Raw genomic sequence first — 18917 nt, forward strand, 5'->3', positions numbered from 1 at the left:
GCCTGCGCCCCACTAGAAATGTGCAAAGACAGAAGAGCCATCTAGCCAGGCTCCTCAGGTCAGAGATGAAACGTGGAGGCAGAGGGAAGCCCAGTGTCACTCGGTGAGTTACAAAGCTAGGCCTCTGACCTTCTGTGCTATTGACTCTCCATCAGCCATTTTACCTTCTTGGGCCTCAGTGTCCTCAACTGTCAAAAGGAGGAAGGAAAGAGAAAGCTAACATGTTGTCATGAGCTGTGACATGCCGTCTCGTCGCCAGAGCAAGGCTTTTGAGATAAGGAAACTGAGCCTCTGCAAAGGTGCTATGCTCTTCCTGTTAAGCCCCCATCCCTGGGTTTGCCCTGCTTCTGTTTCTAGCCGACACTCACCACCTGGGAAGACACACCCCCCCAGATCAGCCTTTTCCACACTAGAATACTTTATTCAAGAGAATCTGGCTTGGCAGTCAGATGGCCCTGCAGGGGCAGCTTGTGGGAGTGCCAGGACCCTCGGGGAACCTGCTCCCTGCCACTGCCTTCAGCTGGGACACACAGGCTCCTCCCTTGATGACCTCATCCCCATTGGCTGGGCTGCTCCTCATCTAGGCAGCTCTTTGTACGACCCGGGGCCCACTCTGCACATGTCTCTCTTTTTTATTTTTTTGAGACGGAGTTTCGCTCTTATTGCCTAGGCTGGAGTGCGATGGTGTAATCTTGGCTCACCTTGAGCTCTGCCTCCCGGGTTCAAGCGATTCTCCTGCCTCAGCCTCCCAAGTAGCTGGGATTATAGGCACACACCACCACGCCTGGCTAATTTTTTGTATTTTTAGTAGAGACAGGGTTTCTCCACGTTGGTCAGGCTGGTCTCGAACTCCTGACCTATTGATCTATCCGTCTCAGCCTCCCAAAGTGCTGGGATTACAGGTGTGATCCACTGCGCCCAGCCTTGCACACGTCTCTTAGAGGGGGCAGGATGGTGGTACCTTGTCCGGAAAGAACAATGTCCCAGCACAAGCAGGTGTCAAAGTGCGAGGGGAGATCACAGGGGACAAGGAGTGGCGAAAGCCCCCGGGCAACCATGGTTCTCCAGAGCTGAATGTTCCAATCTTTAGAGTGAAGAGCTACTGCCAAGAAGAGGGGGAAGTAGATGGATCCCCTCTGCCCAATGCCCACTTTCCCACCAGCCAGGCGGTGGTGGCCCCAGCAGGCTCCTCATCCCTTCTTTGGACAGGAGCTCTGAAAGCAAAGGTTGCTTGTCTGTGTAGAGCCCGAAGCCCAAGAACAGGCAGCAGGGCCCCATTCTCTCCTTCTCCAGGCCCCTGGAGACCCCCAGGGCCTCTGGGGCCTAGCTTGCCCATCACACGGCAACATGTCTTGCTTCTTCCCAAGTGGAAGCTCCCAAGGGTCTGTGGCTGGCTTCTCTCTTTCTCTCATGTTGTTGAAGGCACTGAATTCCTGAGGGTCCTGTTCCTCCCTGCCCCTCATCTTGGAGGGAGCGAGGCATTCAGCAGGAAAACAGCTGGCTAATAAATAGAGGGCAGGTACCAGCAGGAGGTCACTGGGAGTGTGACGATAATAAATACACGAGCCGGGTACAGGGTCTCTCTCCTCCAACGGGCCGGTTACCTCCGGGGAACAGCGTCACCGCACCTGCCAGAGACCAAACGCAGACAGGCGGGCATCAGCACGCTGTGGGGGGCATGGTCTCCTCCCTTGGAGGAGGGGGCAGGCCTGGAGGAGGAGCTGGACAGGGAGCACGGGGAGGGTGCAGCACTCCTGGGTCCCTGCTTGCCTCAAGTTGAGCAGAAGCTGGGAGCTACCCTTCACCAAGCACTTACCCAGGTGCCCAGCCCTGCGCCAAGCACCATCTTCTTAACCCTCAACAACCTTCCATGAGGCAAGGACCCTGATTATTCTTTTGAAGATAAAGAAACTGAGGCCCAGAGAGGTGAAGAAGCTTGCCTATGGCCACATGGCCAGTCGGTGACAGAGCCACATTTGAACCTCAACATGCTTCAGGCAATCATGCCTCCAATTACCCTAAGACAGCAGTCTTGAAACAGGGGAGCAGGTTCCGCTAGATGCACGTGAAGACTGAGTATTGACAGATTTAAAGAAATCCATTTTCAGCCTCCAGGTCTACATTGCCTTAAAATCATTTTTGTGAGACAGTGGCTGAGATCTGCTTCTCTGGCCACAATGCTTTTCTCCTTTTTTTTTGAGACAGAGTCTTGCTCCATCACCCAGGCTAGAGCACAGCGCCGCAATCTCACTACAACCTCTGCTTCCTGGGTTCAAGCACTTTTCCTGTCTCAGCTTCCTGAGTAGCTAGGATTGCCAGCATACGCCACCACACCAGGCTAATTTTTATGTTTTTGGTAGAGATGGTGTTTCACCTTCTTGGCCAGGCTGGTCTTGAACTCCTGACCTCAGGTGATCTACCCACCTCGGCCTCCCAAAGTGCTGGGATTACAGGCGTGAGCCACTGCACCTGGCCACTTTTCTCCCTTTTGAAAGAAACGTATCTTGCTCATTCTAAATCCTCATAAAGTGCTTTGCTGCCAGGTAAAAGTATTCTGGGGACATGAAAAAAAGGACAATTTGAGATATTGGTATAGGTCTTAAGAAAGAAAATATGGCTAATGACTGGGTAACCAAGGCTTTCAACAAAATTGAAGAACAACTTAAAAGAGTTGTCAGCCAGGATATCGTGAGTAGTAACTCTTTCTTAGCAGAGCACCTTGAGATTTCTGGCAAATCATTTGGAAGGAGTTCAAGTCACTGGGTGACATCTAGTCTCATTTACTTATTTATGTGAACATGGTTTCTCAACCTTCTCATCAATAAAAAATGATAAACAGGAATGAAATGAATGCAGAATCCGGTCTCAGTCTGGCAGGAAGTAACATTCATTAATGGATTCATTCACTAATTGAAATGAGCGTGTCACATCTATCTGGTTGAGATGCATTCCAAATAAAACTATAGTACTTTTATGTTGACCATTTATTAAAATAGGACATATTTGTGCTGCTTTAACCAAGTGGTGCTACTAAGAATTATCTTGATAATTTATTCCAGGAGAAAATTTAATTTAGGTTTGTACTCACAGGAAATTTGAAATGATTCAAACTCATATATCATGTTTTGTGGCAGATAAATATGACAAGGGAATCAGTAAAAGACTCCTGAAAATTAAAAGTGCTGTTGCACTAGGCTGAATTCTGGGGGGGCAGGGAGTGAAATGGAAATGTAAGCTCCAGGAAGAACGAAACAATGTAAATATATAATTATGAAAGGAGCTGAATTCTTTTTTCTGGTTCAGTTTTTTCAAGCAGATGATGGTGAGTAATAGTATGGCATATTTCAGAGGATACAATCTCAAGAGTGTATTACATAATAGCTTCATATTAAAATATCAGTATTTCTAATATGCCAGAAATTATATCCTTTGTAATGACTTGTACTTTTTTTTTTGTTTGTTTAAGACAGAGTCTCGCTCTGTCACCCAGGCTGAAGTGCAGTGGTTCGATCTTGGCTCACTGCAGCCTTGACCTCCCAGGCTCAGGTGATCCTCCCATCTCAGCCTCCTGAGTAGTTGGGACTATAGGCACACAGGGCCATGTCCAGCTAGTTTTTGTATTTATTTGTAGAGACAAGGTTTCACCATGTTGCCCAGGCTGGTCTCAAACTCCTGGCCTCAATCACCTTGGCCTGCCAAAATGCTGGGATTACATGCATCAGCTGCTGAGCCTGGGTTGACTTATAATTCTGATGAAAATGTTCAATGTCAACTTAAAAACGTGCAAGGGAGCACATGGGCTTTTGGAATTCTTCTTTTTTTTTTTTTTTTTTTTGAGATGGAGTCTCCCTCTGTTGCTCGGGCTGGAGTGCAATGGCGTGATCTCGGCTCACTACAACGTTCGCCTCCCAGGTTCAAGAGATTTTTCTGCCTCAGCCTTCCATGTAGCTGGGATTAGAGGCAGGGGGCCACTACGCCTGGCTAATTTTGTAGTTTTAGTAGAGATGGGGTTGCACCATGTTTGTCAGACTGGTCTTGAACTCCTGACCTCAAGTGATCCACCTACCTGGGCCTCCCAAAGTGTTGGGATTACAGGCGTGAGCCACCACGCCTGGCCACTTTTGAAATTCTTTCAGGAGATTCCCAAGTGAAATGTCTGAAGACCACTGCTTTGGGAAATGGAGCTATAGGACACTTTCTGCCTCAGCTGCTGGCTGGTAATGCGGCCCTGAATGGACTTCACTGCCAGCTCCTGCCCCAAATTGCTACATGGGCATAAACCCTAGGGGGCCACATTCCGCAGGATTCTCCATGGAGTGGGGCTCATGGGGTCAGGACTTGCGTCATCTCCCCTCCACGGCACAAAATGACTTCCTGGAGTCGTGTGCGAGGAGGAGACGCAGCCCCTGAAGGAGGGCACTGTGTGACTGCTTTACTGTGCATGTGAAATACTTTCTTTTTTCTATTTACACTCACAGATTTGGGTTTTCCCTCCTCTAATCCTTCTCTCCCAGCCACACTCAGGCCTGGGGCTCTAGTCTGCTGCCCATCAGGTACCAAGGAGGTTAGAAGAAGCAGGAGGACCCGAAGGCAAAAATATTGGCCTGGGAGCCAGTGGCGAGGGGCACATGTTCCCCAGGGCTGCTAGGAAGTGACCCCAGATAACAGCGCAGCTGATGACAGACTTTTCATCACTAGAAGGTAAACACTAAAGTGCAGGAACTCTGTTTGCTCACAGAGGTACTTGGCGCACAGTAAGTGCTCGGTAAATGTTTGTAGAGTGACTGAATGTTTGCTAGACCTCCTGCCCTTCATCTGACACAGAGAAAAGCTAGGCTGAGAAAGGTGAAGTGGTTCATTCAAGGTCAATGGAAACCTAGGGCTAAGCCGGGACAAAAACCAAGGTCCTGATGCTTCCGGGGCCCTAGAGTCTTGAGAAGGCGTGGCTCCTGTTCTGCTCCCAAGACTGGCCTCAGTCCTGCCTCTCCCCCTCCCTGACCTAACCCTGGCAGCAGGGCGGGGCTCCCCTTGGGCCCAGCCTCCTTGCCATCCCTGGGACCCCGCGCACTCACAGGTGGCAGTCTTTGGGTCTCTGCTTCTCTCTCCTCCTCTTCCCCCTGCCCTTGGGTCTCCTCCTGCAATAAGCCAAAAGCGTCAGGACAAGGTGGCTGGGGGCCCCCATGCTAGGACGGAGGCTGGCAGGCCCGAGAGAGCCCCGAGCCCCAGCTAAGCCACTTACCTTTCTGGCTTCATCTTCTCCCGCAGAGGCCTAGGGAAACAGACAGACAGAGGGGCAGAGGATCGTTAGGAAAGCAGTAAGTGGGGCTCCCTGCCTCCCAGACCTGTCCCCTCCAACATCCTGAGTCCTGGTCCTGCAGCTGACACTGACACCACTAGGGGGTAGCATGGAGCTGGCAAGGGAGAGGTGGCGAGAGCCTCCGGGCTTGGCTCCCACTCCAGTCATGAGAGGGACAAATCAACCTCCTGGGGACCCCTGCCACTCGCTTCTGCACTCCTCAGCCTTTTGACATCAAATCTGGGGTCGTTTCTATCTGTTCTCTGCTGCTTTTCCTTTCTCACTTTTTCCGCTTTTCCCCCTTTCTTCCAGGGTGCATTCTGGGAATTTCCTCAAGGATTAGAGATGATGGCAAGGCAATGGACTGGCTGCCTGTCGGGGCACAGCGCCGTCCCCCCCACACCCACCCCAGCCCAGAACAACACGGGGAGTGAGCCACAGGGTCGGAGGTGGGGAGGGAGCATCAGCCCTGAAGTCACCAGGCATGTCCGGTCTCTGCCTCCCAGGGCTGTGGCTGTTGCCTGGCCACAATCTCCCCCTGGGGAACAGAGGGTGGAGGCACGAGGCAGCTTGGTACCAGTCAGCTTTGGGACCAGGGCATGCTGCCCTCGGCTGCTTCCTCCCTTGGGAGCCAGGGCAAGGTACCAGGGCCTCTGGGGACTGTGTGGTTATACCTCTCCATATTGGGCAAGTAAGGTTCCACACTCTTGGAACCTCAGTCTCTTCATCTGCCTGTCCCCAGAGAGTGGCTGTCAGAGCAAAGGGGATGTAGAAGGTAGCTTTGGGTCACTACCCAGCATTGTGCCCAAGAGGGTTCATTACCAAGCTACTGTTATATGGCTAAGCTCTGGCTTGGAAGGAGGGGGAGGAAACAGGCTGAGGCAGGGCCCCCAACACTGTCATGGTGAAGAAAGGCTAGACCCTGGGCTCAGCCCTGCCCAGGAGCCAAGCCAAGCCTGGGGGCTATTAGAGAGCGTGGTCTCGGCCATGAGAGGTAACCTGAAAAACGAAGGCTTAGGAGCTAGGTCAGGGCTCAGAATCCCTCCTCCCACACTCACTAGCTGTGGTCAGTCATGAAACTATTGAGCCTTGATTTTCTCATCTATAAAATGGGTAGATGACAATAGCATCTACCTCCTAGGGTTGTTAGGAGAGCAGGGACCTTGCTCACCCCTGCATCCCAAGCATCTAAGACAGTGCCTGGCATGCACTAGGTACTCAATAAAAGTATGTGACTAAATGAGAAACATTCAAGTGGCTCCTGTGGGCCTAGGCACAGAACAGTACGTGGTGGTCTTCCCTCCTCCCGCCCTGGCTAGGGTTCTGGACTTCTAGTCTGGTGCCTTCATCCATGGCCCAGTGGTGCCAGGAGCAGTGGCTCAGCCCATTCCTCTCTTCCCTGAACCTGGTTGGCAGTGCCAGGCCTGTTGTTCCTGCTAACCAATGTTCCAAGTGCCCTGGGCATAAGGCAGCAAAACTGGTGCTAGTCAGAAGCTCTGTGGACTGGGAGGGGGTGTAGTGGGAATGCTGCGACATCAAGGAAATCGCAGCCACCCTTCATCCGCCCATTTTCTACCCGAGCTTGTCCTTCTTGCTGCTTCTCAGCCCAGTTTGCCCCCTCCTGTGCGAGCACAGCTTAGCCCAGAACTAAGTCCAGACTTGCAATGTCTCTGCCTCCAGGCACTTCTTCCAGAGGCCCGTGGCAGCTGCCTGTCATCCCCAGGGAAGGGGAATGACATGCACTGAACCCCTGTGAGTCTGGGAGGGATCCACACTCTCTCTTCCCTTGCCGTATCTCAGCAGCTGTACCCCAGCTGCTGGGACCACCTCCCTTGGCAAAATTGGCTGGTGGGGGTGCAAAATGACTGGCAGCCACCTCTGGTCCTGCTCTCTTGGTCTCCCTCAGCCTGGAAAAAAGTGCAGCCTGCAGTAGGGATAGGCGGCCTTTGCCTCTGCCCTGGGACCCATCTTTGCTGAGGCTGCCAAGGGCATGGGAGCCTTTCCCTGCTACCCGCCCCAACCCCGAGACCTACCGGCACTCGCAGCCCACGTGCTGAGAGAACGCCAGCTCCACGTAAGACGGCCGGTCCCCAGAGCTGATCTTTAGGAGCTGAAGGAAGAAAGAGTTGACGCCTGGACTGGGGAGTTTCCGGCACTCTTCTCTCTCTCTTTATAAGGAGAACCTGACTGTTTCCTGCTAACCTGTGGACTACGGCCCTCACTCCACTCTGAGCATGGGGCAAACAGCTCTCCCACCTGCATGGGGATCTGAGGGAGGCCCCTCCCTATGCAGGAGAAACTAGCACAGCGATAGCACAGGAAGGGGGCCTGTGTTCTGGAGTCAGAGAGACCCATGTTTAGATCTTGACTCCTTTGCCCGCTGAACAAGTGAAATAACATCTCTGAACCTTGAGTTCCGCATCTGTGAAATGGGAATGATGCCCGCCTTGAAGGACTGAATGACATACCACTTGTGGTATGCCTAGGACAGTGCTTGGCATTACCCAGTAAGTGCTCAATAAAACCACTGTGTGTGTGACATGTTAATTGCGCTTGCTTGGAAAGGCACCAAACGCTCCTGGTGTAAACGGGAACTTTAATCTAGGCAGATTTGTTTCCAGCTTTAACTAGACACCCCAAGTCTTGGGATAGGGCTCAGCGTGAGGCTGAGAAAGCTGGTGGGGGTAGAGGTGAGTGGGCTCGGAGCCATCGGGGGTTCGGGGTCTGGGGTAGTAGGAGCACTGGCCTGGGAATCAGGCTCCAGTCCTGGGACCTTGGCCTCTCTCCTTCCCTCTCCAGGTCCCTTCCAGGGGCAGATTCAGTGGCTTCCTGGGCAGGGTGTGGACCTACCTGCATGGTGACATTGACTGTCTCCACTGGCACACAGTGCAGGTTCTCATCACCACAGCAGCCGGTGCAGCGCAGCAGGGAGACGCAGGATGGGCTGAACATGTGCTCCACCTCACTGGGGTACTCGGACACAATGTCCACCAGCCTCTCCAGCGCCCGGCAGTAGCTGCGGCCCCACACTTCCTGGAAGGGCACCACTGCGAGGAGGCAGGGAGGCTGGGTCAGACCAGCAGGGACCTGCCCCTTGAAGCCCCAGACTTGGCTCCCCAGGCCCTGCTGGCCTTCCAGGTTCAGCCCCTAGCCCCATCCGAGTTCCCTCGACTCTGAACTTCTGATGTGATCCCTCCAGAATGCCTGTGGGCCACTCAGCTCATCTGCGGGATGGAAATCCCCATGGAACAGAGTCTCTCAAGGCCCAAGCTCTGCTCTGTCCTCAGCTCAGGCACCCATATCCGCTTTGGCTCCCTGGAGCTTCAAGGATTGTACCCCCGGAAGCTGCCCAGGCCCTCTCAATCTCTCAAGCCCCACTCGGTAATTCCTCCGCCTTGGAGAACTTGCAGGAAACAGTGATTCCTGGAGTCATGCAGGGAGGGTTGGCCTTCCCTATTCCTTTGCTCAAACACCTTCCATGGCTCCCTCATTTCCTGCCCCACTCTGCCAGCTCCTCTGCCTGGTGACCAAGACCACATCCAGCACTGGCCCGACCCTCCTCTCCATTTAGTCCAAGTGGGGCTCACACTGAGACAGGGCAGCACCACATCCGTTCCCAGCTCTGGGCTTGTGCACTCTGCAGTCCCTACAGCTGCTGTTCTTTCCCCTCCTCTCATTTCTATCCAGAAAAGCCCACCCTCCATTTTCCAAGGCCCCTCCACCTCCTCTCTGAAGCCTTCCCCAGCTGTTTCAGTGTGCACAGATGAGCCTCATTTGAGCACCACTTGGCCCCGAGGGGTTGCCTTATCTCCCTCTTTGGTGGCTCTTATCTCCTTTACAACCAGCTCGAGGCTCTATGAGGACAGAGATGGATGCTCCCGTAAACACAGGCTAAGTCATTCCTGGTTCATTAGATGACAATTCACTGACGGTCACCCGGGACATCCCTGACCCCCATGATGTCCTGGCGATTGTGAAGAGGATCTTTTGGGGGCTGATCTCGAATCCCTCAAAAGATGCTGCTCTTTCAGGGGAAGGCCTGGGGTCAAGCCCCAAATAGAGGCCCACAGGGAGAGTGGCCAGAGTCAGAGACCTGGCTTCCAGTCCCGGCCCTACACTGGCTGTGTGATCTTGGGGAGATCACTTAACCTTTCTGGGTAGATGAGTTTCCTCGGCTGGGGAAAAAGAAGGTTGGGAATAAATGGTTGCTATGGTCTTTCATAGAGCAGCCGCCTGTGAATCAGTGCCTGCAACCCAGCCCAGCCCCGAGAGCTTGGACAGAAAAACAGCCCGGGCCTGGGTCATCCTGCTTTGCATCTGATGGTCATTGTCAGCTTGTGGGGAAGAATGGGGAGCTGGCTCACCAGGGGCCCTGCAGCCTCCCCATGGAATAATGGCCTCTCCCAGCAACCCCTCACATCTTCCATGCCTCTGCCTAGGAGGCAGAAGGGGCCAAGGTCCATTCTGCTGAGCCTGTGAGGACATGAGCCTCCTGGTAATCTCAGAAGAAAAATAAACTTCAGTCCTAGCAGAGGCCCTGGGGAAAGGCTGCAAGCTGGTGGAAAATACCCAGAGGTGATGTGTCCTCTGTGGAGCTGGCTAGGCACTCAGAGGCAATAAACGGTGCTTATCTGCTTGTCTGTTCTCCGTTCTGCCTCGCTCTGCTTAGAGGACACTAGGGCTGGGCTAGGGGCTGGCAGTGGCGGGAATCCATAGGCCTCCCCTGACTCTACCTCTCCATGCCACTGGATACTGCCCTGGAACCCAGTGGGAAACAGGATCTCTCTCCCCACAGGCACCCAGAGTGCAGGGAAGCCTCCCTCACAACCCAGGGTCAGAGAGCGCCTCCCTATCACAGCTCAGCCTTCGCAACCCAGGGTCAGAGAACGCCTCCCTATCACAACTCCTTGAGCTGTGTGTTTAGTTTAAAATCTTCATGAGCGCTACGTGACTCTGAACGTTTAATCTCCACTTTGGAAAACATAAATAACAGCTGAGGAATAACGAGCTTCGAAAGCACCACAGAAGAGTCAGGTTCCTGCCCTGGGTCCAGCCATCAGGGAGGGGACAGCAGCAGAGAAGGGGCGCCCCAGCCCCTCCCATCCTGCGAACAGACGCCCACCCAGCTGGACTGTGGGGCCATGGCCACCTTTGGCAGAGCTGGCTGGGCCCCGGCAGCAGGATAAGGGATTTCCTTTCCTCACCCCACATCCCACCATGCAGGCTAGGGGCCCTGAAACCCTGGAATCTGCCACTTTCCAGGCCATGACGGAACCGTGTTTGGGGAGGGCAGAGAAGGAGGTGGGCTGGAGCCTCTTTCACCTGGCAGCCACCAGGAAAGAGGGCAGTTCATCCCAAGGCCCCGTATGGGTGTGTGGGAGAAACAAAGGGGCTGGGTGAGGGGCCGAGGGGCTGGGTGAGGGGCCGGTCTGAGGGAGTGCAGCCGCCACTCCCAGATGTGTCCCTCAGGAAAGAGCTCTGCTCAGCTAAACCCGGGAGCACTTCCGCTGGCCCCAGACCTGCTCCAGATGGGGGTGAGGGCAAGAGCAACGGGAAGCTATGGCCCCCTCAGGCACTGCCAGGGCTGGGTGGTCCCCCAGGGCTCGAGTGGGTCCTCAGCTCTCTCACCAGCCTTGTGGGTGAGCCTCCCACCTGCCTGCCTACCGCCTGGGATGGGGGATACCCAAGAAGGGACATGCTTCATCCTGAGAGCAAGTTTCTGTGGAGGGCATTGGGGAGGGTCCACAGGGCTGGGCAGAGCCATTGGAGACCAGCCCAAGTCCATAGGTGTCCTCTCCATGGTCCCTGGCAGGGCACACAGACAGCCTGCCACAAGGGACACCCTGCTTATGCCCACTCAGCCACGGAGCTATTGGGAGAACTTGGTTCTGCCACTCTCAGACACGAGGAGTGTCTGAGGCTTGGGGCGACCCCCAGGGCCTCTCTGAGCCTCAGGTCCTGCACCTGTAAAACATGGAGTACAGCGCCTTCCTACTCACAGCCCACGGTCAGGACGGAACGACAGAAAATGCCCCGCACTGTTACCCTGAATAGTAACAATCAATGCCCACGGCTGGCCATGCTGTCTCTTGCTCTGGAGGGGGTGACATTTTCAGATTTTGAGAGCTGGAATGCAGAGCTCACTGCGCTTCTCCTGGTCAGAATGCAGGCTCCCTGACTGACGAGTGTGACAGGAGAGGGGACCTAACGAATCTACACTTCCAGACTTCCTCGTCTGGGTGGTATGTACACCCATTTCTCCTCCCTGGAGTAAGAGAACAGGTCCCTTTTCCAATCTTGCAAAAAGAAGAAACCATCGACATCGCATAGTCTAAGGCTCCCATTTTACAGATGAGGAAACTGAGCATCTACAGTAGCTGTGGCCTGACCTACACCAAAAGCATTGAAAAGGGCATGGAATGGAGATAGGGGATGGGTCCTCCCCCAAATCCCAAGGTGAAGAATATTGTGCCAGTTCCAGAGACACAGCAAGGGAGGCATCAGTGAAGTCAAGGGCAGCTGCCTCCTTGACCTGCTCAGGGGTCTAGGGGCCTGAGCCTTAGGTGTCAGAGGATGGCCAGGCCAAGGAGAGGCTGGCTGCCACGCAGGCAGGCCAGCAGAGGGTGTTCCCAGCACGCAGATGGCTATCACGCGTGTGCGTGTGCATGTCCCTACACGCCCCCTCTCCCACAGCACATGGGAAGCCTCAGAGGTGGTGTGTGGCCGCTCTGCACGTCTTAGTGAGGCAGGAAGGGAGGAGCGAGGCAGGGGGCCTGGCATGGGCCTCCTGCCTTCTGCACGTATGTCTCTTTGGCAAACGTCTCGTTGCACTTTGAAGATTCCTCTTGATGCAACTAGGGCAGGGAGTGGAGGGGCCAGGGAGGGCGCGACTCATGTTCTGTCTGTTTATAATCAATGAAAAGGCATGGTCAGATCCCAGCAGTTCCACCAGGGCTGGGCTGCTGGAAAGGGTCCCTCCTGTGTCCCTGATCCTCTTGACTGCCCACTGCATCCAGCTCCCAGATCCCATTCTGGCCTCTGGCACACACTGCCCACCCTGTCCTCCAAGACCCCGTCCATACACTGAAATCATGCTGGGGAAGGGCTCTGAGCCCGCTGGATGAACGTTGGCTACCCTGGCCCCAGGCCCACTCTGTATGCTGGTGACCCCAGCCCCTACCTCTCCAGTCTCTGGGCCAATGTTATCGGCCAGGATGTCTAGCTTGTAAGCTCTCCTCAACTTTTATCAACCTGCACCCACACTTCATGCCACACCTGGCTTTAGAGGAAGGAAGAGAGAGGCTTGGGGAGCACGCATACCCCCAGTCTGGCCAGCTTACCTTCCACCTCTGACGAGCCATTCCCAGCAGACAAGGCCCATTGCTGTGGACAGAAAGGTGCAGAGATGAGCCGGGAACACCTTGGGGCTCTGCACTCTTGAGCCAAGTGTGATGGCAAGAAGCTTGGGGCCTCTTTGTGTTCCTTCCCACTGGCCACACATGCTCCGCCCTGTCTCAGGGCAGCTTGAGTACAACTAAAAACCCACTGAGCCCTGGGTAGGTAAGGTCCCACCCCTCTCTAGCCTCAGTTTTCCTCATTTGGGAAAGAATGCAGGCTAGAAGCTTTTAGAGACCCTTGGTCTGTTGTGTCCTCAAGATCTTCCAATCCCGTGGGTCTCCCTCCTACCCAGCTTCCAGACCAACCCTGCTGGGCCCTGCACTGCCCACCTTGGCTGGGTGCCAGAGCCCAGGGGGAGGTGATCAGCTGGTGGGAGCTGAGGGGCTGGAGCGGGTGGCGCCATGAGCTGGTGCAGCCAGCCGGTAATGTTACACCTCTGGCCAGCCCTGCAGCAGGCAGTCGGGCGGCTGGGCTGCTCAGGCTCCTCAGGGACTGCCCAGCCCACTCCTACTCTTGGGCTGAGGCTGGGGACTCCCAGGACAGCCGGACAACGCAGTGGGAAGGGAGCTCATTGCCTTTGTCAGGATTTCGCTGCCCAAGCTGGCTCCCAGCCAGACTCACCCGGCTCCTGGGAAAAGGGCCCTGCTCACTTCCCCAGGCCCTGCACTCAGGACCTCCGGCCACCCACCCAGGAGAGAAGACACAGCGGGACCCCTTGTCTCATCCCTGGCCCACCCAGGAGCCCACAGCTCAGTCCTGAGCCCTGCTAGGGGGAGGGCCCAGCCACTCCACCATCAGCCTCTTCAGCCGGTTCCCCCACCGCCCCCACCAGGCCAGGTCAGAGGTCCTGGGGACGCCTGGCTGGCCATGGGGCCTCGACCCTGACCACAAGGCCAGGGACCCGCCTGGGATTAGTGGACAGATGCTTTTAGCAAAGCTACCAGGACTCCAGAGGCCAGACAGGAAACCTCCCTCCCTCCCTGTGGCTTCCCTGCCCCCACCAAGACAGCCCCCAGGACCTGGGGGACAGCCAGCCTGAGATCTCTTCCCAAAGGAAAGAAGTGCAGTCTGGCCTTTAGGAAGTGTGTGGACATCCTTGGAGTTGCTGCTCCCTGGAGAGGGTCTGTGATTTCAGAGTCCCCTTGCAGTGCTGGGGTGGGGAGATCAGGGGAGCCGGGCTACGTGAGGGTAGCTCTTACCTGGGGGGGCACAGCAGGCAGCGCCAGCCCGGCCAGGAGCTGCAGGAAGCAAGGGAATAGCCTCATGGCCGGCATCTTCTCAGACGTCCCGAGCCAGAGGGCTCCGAGGGAAAACCACCACGCTCATCCCCCGGGGAGCCCCTGGCACAGGACGAGAAGAGCTGAGTAGGGAGCTGGATGCTCCCCTCACTGCTGCCCCGAGGCCCCGGCCGGTGGTTCCAGCATCTTCTGGAAGCCGGGGAGAGTCGGGTGCCCGCAGGTAAGGCTGTGGCTGCGGAACCCGACGGGGAGCGGCCCGGCGGGGCGGGGCGCCAAGGGGCAGGCGGGTCCCGGGGAGGGTCCGTTGAGCGCCCAGTGCCACCCCAGGTCCTCCCGTGGCTGGGCGGCCGTCCGAAGATGCGGTTTCCTCCGCAGACAGCAGCTCTCTTCTGGGACTGCAGCCGGTCCGCGCCTGGGTTTCAGGGGCTGAGCCGGGGCGGGGCTCTGGGCCGGCCCCGCCCACCGCAGACGAGGTTCGCTAGCCGAGTTCCCGGAGCGCCCGGCCCGCCGGCTGCGCGGGAGCCCGCAGTGCGTGAAGGGCGCTGGCCGGGTCCGGACGCCTCGCCGAGCCCAGCTCGCAGCTCCCCGGTATGCGCTGCGCCCGCCCACTGGGCCCACAGCCCCGCTCCGGCTCTGGGGGCCGCCACCTGGGTTGGAGGCATCCAGGTGTGGAGTCCAGCGCCAGCCGTCAAGGCTCATGATCTAGCAGCCTCTGCAGGAAGGGCAGTCCCGGATCCCTGGGAAGGCAGCGGTGCCCACGCCCCTGAGGGCCAAGGGATTACCAGCCCCATTATATAGATGAAGAAACCGAGGGTCCGAGAGGGCCCCTGCCTGCATATATCTAATGGGCATAGGCATTCTTGGAAAGTGTGCGTGTGTTGTGTATCGTGTGTGTGTTGTGTGTGTACAAGGAACTGGCAGAGACAAAACCCAAGCCTACGTGACTCCAGAACCGTCTCTCACCCGACCCACCATCTTCCTAGCCAGGCACTGACACGGTGGGCCGCCCACGGGAAACCCCTCAGGGCACCTGGCTGGAGAATCAGGCCTGTTGCCTTCTTGGGAAACAGTCTTCTCAGGCCCTCCCCGCAGGGCCAGCCCCCTGGGGTGGAGAGTGGCCTCACCTAGGTATCTCCTCCTGGTCCCTGGCCAAGGAGGAAATGATTCGCTGCGCGGGGGTCCGTGTGCATCTGCGCATGTGCTTGGGCATTTGCGAGTCTGTGAATATCCACGTGTGCTGTGTGTCCGAGCCTCTGTGTGGTCTGAGTGCCTGTGTGTATACCACTCTGTGGGGGTCAGGTCTCTCCGTACCTCTGTATGCTTGTGTGATTGTACGTGTCCGCTGTGTGTCTGGGTGTGTCTGGAAGTGTCTAAATGTGTATCTTTCAGTAGCCTGTGAGTCTGCCTGCCTGCCTCTCTCTGCGTGTGTATGTCTGTCTCTATGTGTGAAGACTGTGCCTCTCTCTGTGCGTTTGTGTGTGCCTCCCTTAGTCTGGATCTTTCTTTACCACCACCCCTCTCACTGCCTTCTGTGTCCAGCTCCCAGGCTGCAGGAACCTGGCAGGATTGGGAGTCACGAGTTGGCTGGGCCTGGGGTTGGTGGGTGGCTGTGGGGGAGGAGGGAGGCCTGGGAAGTGGCCACTAGAGCTCACATTCCAGCCAGGAGCAGGGAGGCCAGGGCAGCCCCAGCTCTCACCCCAGTGACCTCTGCGTCCGCTGCCTGCCTGCCCACCCACGAGGGGCTGCCAGAGATGCGGCCTCCCTGCCTGGCGAGCCCTAAGCCTGGAGGTTCAGGAGGCAGGGGCCAGTCACCGGCTGGCTCCGCGGGGTCTGTAAGGAACATTCTGACGAGCTTCAACAAGCTGGGGTTCTTAGGGTAGACAAACTCCTTGCTGGGCCTAGGGTCATTGTGGAGGGTCACTGTGCATGTGCATGAGGGTGAGTAGGTGTGTATTCGTGCATATCTTTATCATATATGTTGCCCATAACATCTTTGTATACATTTGAATGTGTTCGTGTGTGTCTTCAGTTTGGGTATGGATTTGTGTAATGTGGGCACAGGTGTGTATTGTGCAGAAGTGTGTGTTTGTGTGCTTAAGTATCTGCATTGTATATGCTTATCTATAACTGAGTTTTTCTAGCACTTATGCATGGGATGTGTATATTGCAAATATGTTTGTATTCTTTTTTTTTTCCTGAGACAGTCTTGCTCTGTTGCCCAGGCTGGAGGACAGTGATGCAATCTCAGCTCACTGCAACATCTGCCTCTTGGGTTCAAGTGATTCTTGTGCCTCAACCTCCCAAGTAGCTGGGATTACAGGTGTATGCCACCATGCCTGGCCACGTTTTGTATTTTTAGTAAAGACACGGTTTTGTCATGTTGGCCAGACTGGTCACAAACTCCTGGCTTCAAGTGATCCACCCACTTCAGCCTCCCAAAGTGCTGGGATTACAGGTGTGAGCCACCGTGCCTGGCTTGTATTCATTGATTTGTTTTTTCATTCAGCACATATTGCCTGAGCCCTTCTCTGCTCCAGGCACTGCTCTAGGTGCTAGGGATATGATACGTTCATGGAGTAGGGACATACCCATGGCTGGGGATGCTGAAGCTCTCTTTCCTGAGTGAACACAACACATTGGGCAACATCTGTGGTTCCCACAAGTGCACCTCAGTCTTTTGTCCCTAAACTGGGACCATACCCTTCTAAACCCAGCTTCCTGGGTTGTAAGATGAATTAGCTGAGGGCAAGGTTGGTAGCAAAGGCCAAGAAGTCTCCACCATTTCCATGGATTGAATCACAGTTTGTTCTTGCTCACACCCAGTCCAGAGCAGGTGTGCTAGTAGTTCTGCTCCCTTGGTTGTTTTTTTTTTTTTTTTTTTTTAATTTTTAGAGACAAGATCTTGCTGTCTCTTCCAGGCTACAGTGCAGTGGTATGATCACAGCTCACTGTAGCCTCTAACTCCTAGGCAAGGGATCCTCCTGCCTCAGCCTCCAGAATAACTGGGACTACAACTGCGTGCCACCACGCCCAGTTAATTTAAAAACTTTTTTCTGACCAGGTGCAGTGGCTCATGCCTGTAATCCCAGCACTTTGGGAAGCCAAGGCGGGCACATCATGAGGTCAGAAGATTGAGACCATCCTGGCCAACATGGTGAAACCCTGTCTGTACTAAAAATACAAACATTAGCCAGCTGTGGTGGTGTATACCTGTAATCCCAGCTGCTGGGGAGGCTGAGGCAGGAGAATCGCTTGAACCCAGGAGGCAGAGGTTGCAGTGAGCTGAGATTGTGTCACCACATTCCAACCTGGTGACAGAGCAAGACTCTGTCTCAAAAAGAAAAGAAGAAAGTTTATATTGAAGTGTAGTTGGCTTTAGAACTAGCTATTGCTGCAATTGAAAAAGCTTTTTTTTTTTTTTTTGGTAAAGATTGGGTCTTGCCATCTTGCCCAGGCTATGCTACCTTGTACGGTGACCTCACTATTGACCAGCCACATTGCCTCAAGCAGCTTGCTTTGCTTTCAGAGCCCCGGCTTCCTCCATCTGTAAGAGTGGAAATGACAACCGCACTTACCCCACAGGCTTGTGCGAGGACTGAGAAAGCATCTGTGGTGCAAGACACGGTAGCAGTTGGGCATGATTTCTAATTTAATTTTTGACTTGTGTTAGACAAATAAAAATTCTACATCTAGGCCAGGCAAAGTTGCTTGCGCCTGTAATCCCAGCACTTTGGGAGGCTGGGCTGGACAGATCACCTGAGGTTGGGAGTTCGAGACCAGCCTGGCCAACATGGTGAAACCCCGCCTTTACTAAAAATACAAAATCAGCCAGGTGTGGTGGTGGGCGCCTGTAATCACAGCTACTTGGAAGGCTGAGGCAGGAGAATTGCTTGAACTCAGGAGGCAGAGATTGCAGTGAGCTGAGATAGTGCCTCTGCACTCCAGTCTGGGAGACAGAGCGAGATTCCGTCTCGAAAAGAAAAAAAAAGAAAAAACTAAGTTACAGAGCTGAGTTCTGTAGCATGGACATGAGATAGAAAATAAAGAATCTTATGCTTCTGCCCATGGCAGTGGAGAAAGGAAATGGAGCGATCTGCATAGGCGCACACAACACTAATTCTCACCATCACAGTGCAAGCACTCAGTCCTCAACCGTCAGTGAAGCCCTTGAAGTAGAGCCAGGTGCTAAGGGGGTGGCAGAATCAGTGCCCACAACTCAACACTTCACTATTTATCACCACAGTCCTTGCCATTGTTTCAGGAAGAGAAGTAAAATTTATTGAACCCCTATTATGTGCCAAACAGCGTGCCTGGTGCTCTAACTACCTTGACTCATTGAATTCTGATCCCAGCCCTATAGTGATAGGTTTTCATGATTTCCATTTTGAAGATGAAAAGATGGAGCCCCAGGGAGTTTATGTAATTTTCCAATAATCACGTCATTAACTACTAAAAAAGGAACAGTGATGGGGATCAAGCCAAGATCTTTCCCCAAAGGTCTTTCCAGTGAACCTGAGCTGTAGCTCCCAACCTGACTGTAAGGAGGTTGAAGGTAGGGCTGATGTCTTGAGCCATTTCTGGGTCTTCCCCATGCTGGAACAGAATGGATGCTCGATACACTTGCGACGGTTGATGTGTGGGAGGAAGAAGCCCTGATCCTAGGAGCTGACATGAGGGGCTGGCTGTAGAAACACGGGGCCACGGCAATGCAGCGGACCCTGAGCAGTCATGGCTTCCAGTCTGCAGGCCAGCCCCTGGCCCCCAAGGCATCCTGCAAACACAGTGTCCCGTATCTTCTATTAGTCATGGTCTTAGCCTGAAACACCTGCTGCAACCATCCCAGCTTCTGGCCTTTCAGCTTCCTGACTCATTTTCCCATTTTCTAGCCAATTTCCGAGCTTCTAGCCTCTTTGTTGTCTTGGTTCTCTGAACTTTTCCCAAGCCCAACCATCCTCTCTTAAGGATGACCTGTTCTCTCTTAAGGA

General features: G+C 54.6%; 1 protein-coding gene and 1 pseudogene across 3 annotated transcripts; both read right to left on the minus strand.

Moving 5' to 3' along the window:
- Positions 1 to 400: 400 nt before the first annotated feature.
- Positions 401 to 14323, minus strand: PGF (placental growth factor). Of its 2 annotated transcripts, XM_002754114.4 has the most exons (7): positions 13894 to 14323; positions 12637 to 12679; positions 8147 to 8343; positions 7330 to 7406; positions 5240 to 5269; positions 5073 to 5135; positions 401 to 1628 (listed from the first exon to the last, which is right to left on the minus strand). In XM_002754114.4, exons 1-7 carry the CDS (start codon positions 13966 to 13968, stop codon positions 1601 to 1603), a joined length of 513 nt encoding a protein of 170 aa, XP_002754160.1. In that variant the 5' UTR covers positions 13969 to 14323; the 3' UTR covers positions 401 to 1600. The 2 variants fall into 2 exon arrangements, with proteins under 2 accessions (XP_002754160.1, XP_002754161.1); XM_002754115.5 differs by lacking the exon at positions 5073 to 5135.
- On the minus strand, positions 13973 to 15142 carry LOC144577238 (uncharacterized; annotated as a pseudogene). The gene is made up of 2 exons (XR_013520620.1): positions 15057 to 15142; positions 13973 to 14579 (listed from the first exon to the last, which is right to left on the minus strand). The product of XR_013520620.1 is annotated as an uncharacterized LOC144577238 (transcript).
- Positions 15143 to 18917: the final 3775 nt, after the last annotated feature.

Source organism: Callithrix jacchus, chromosome 8 (assembly GCF_049354715.1).
Source record: "Callithrix jacchus isolate 240 chromosome 8, calJac240_pri, whole genome shotgun sequence".
NCBI classification, from domain to species: Eukaryota; Metazoa; Chordata; class Mammalia; order Primates; family Cebidae; genus Callithrix; species Callithrix jacchus.

Excerpts from the sequence above, each read along its gene's own strand:
- PGF (XM_002754114.4), bottom strand. The coding sequence starts at position 13,968 with ATGCCGGCCATGAGGCTATTCCCTTGCTTCCTGCAGCTCCTGGCCGGG. Across the intron at positions 12,680-13,893 it reads TGCCTGCTGTGCCCCCCCAG|CAATGGGCCTTGTCTGCTGG; the intron begins GTAAGAGCTACC and ends TTCTGTCCACAG. Across the intron at positions 8,344-12,636 it reads TGGCTCGTCAGAGGTGGAAG|TGGTGCCCTTCCAGGAAGTG; the intron begins GTAAGCTGGCCA and ends GCCTCCTCGCAG.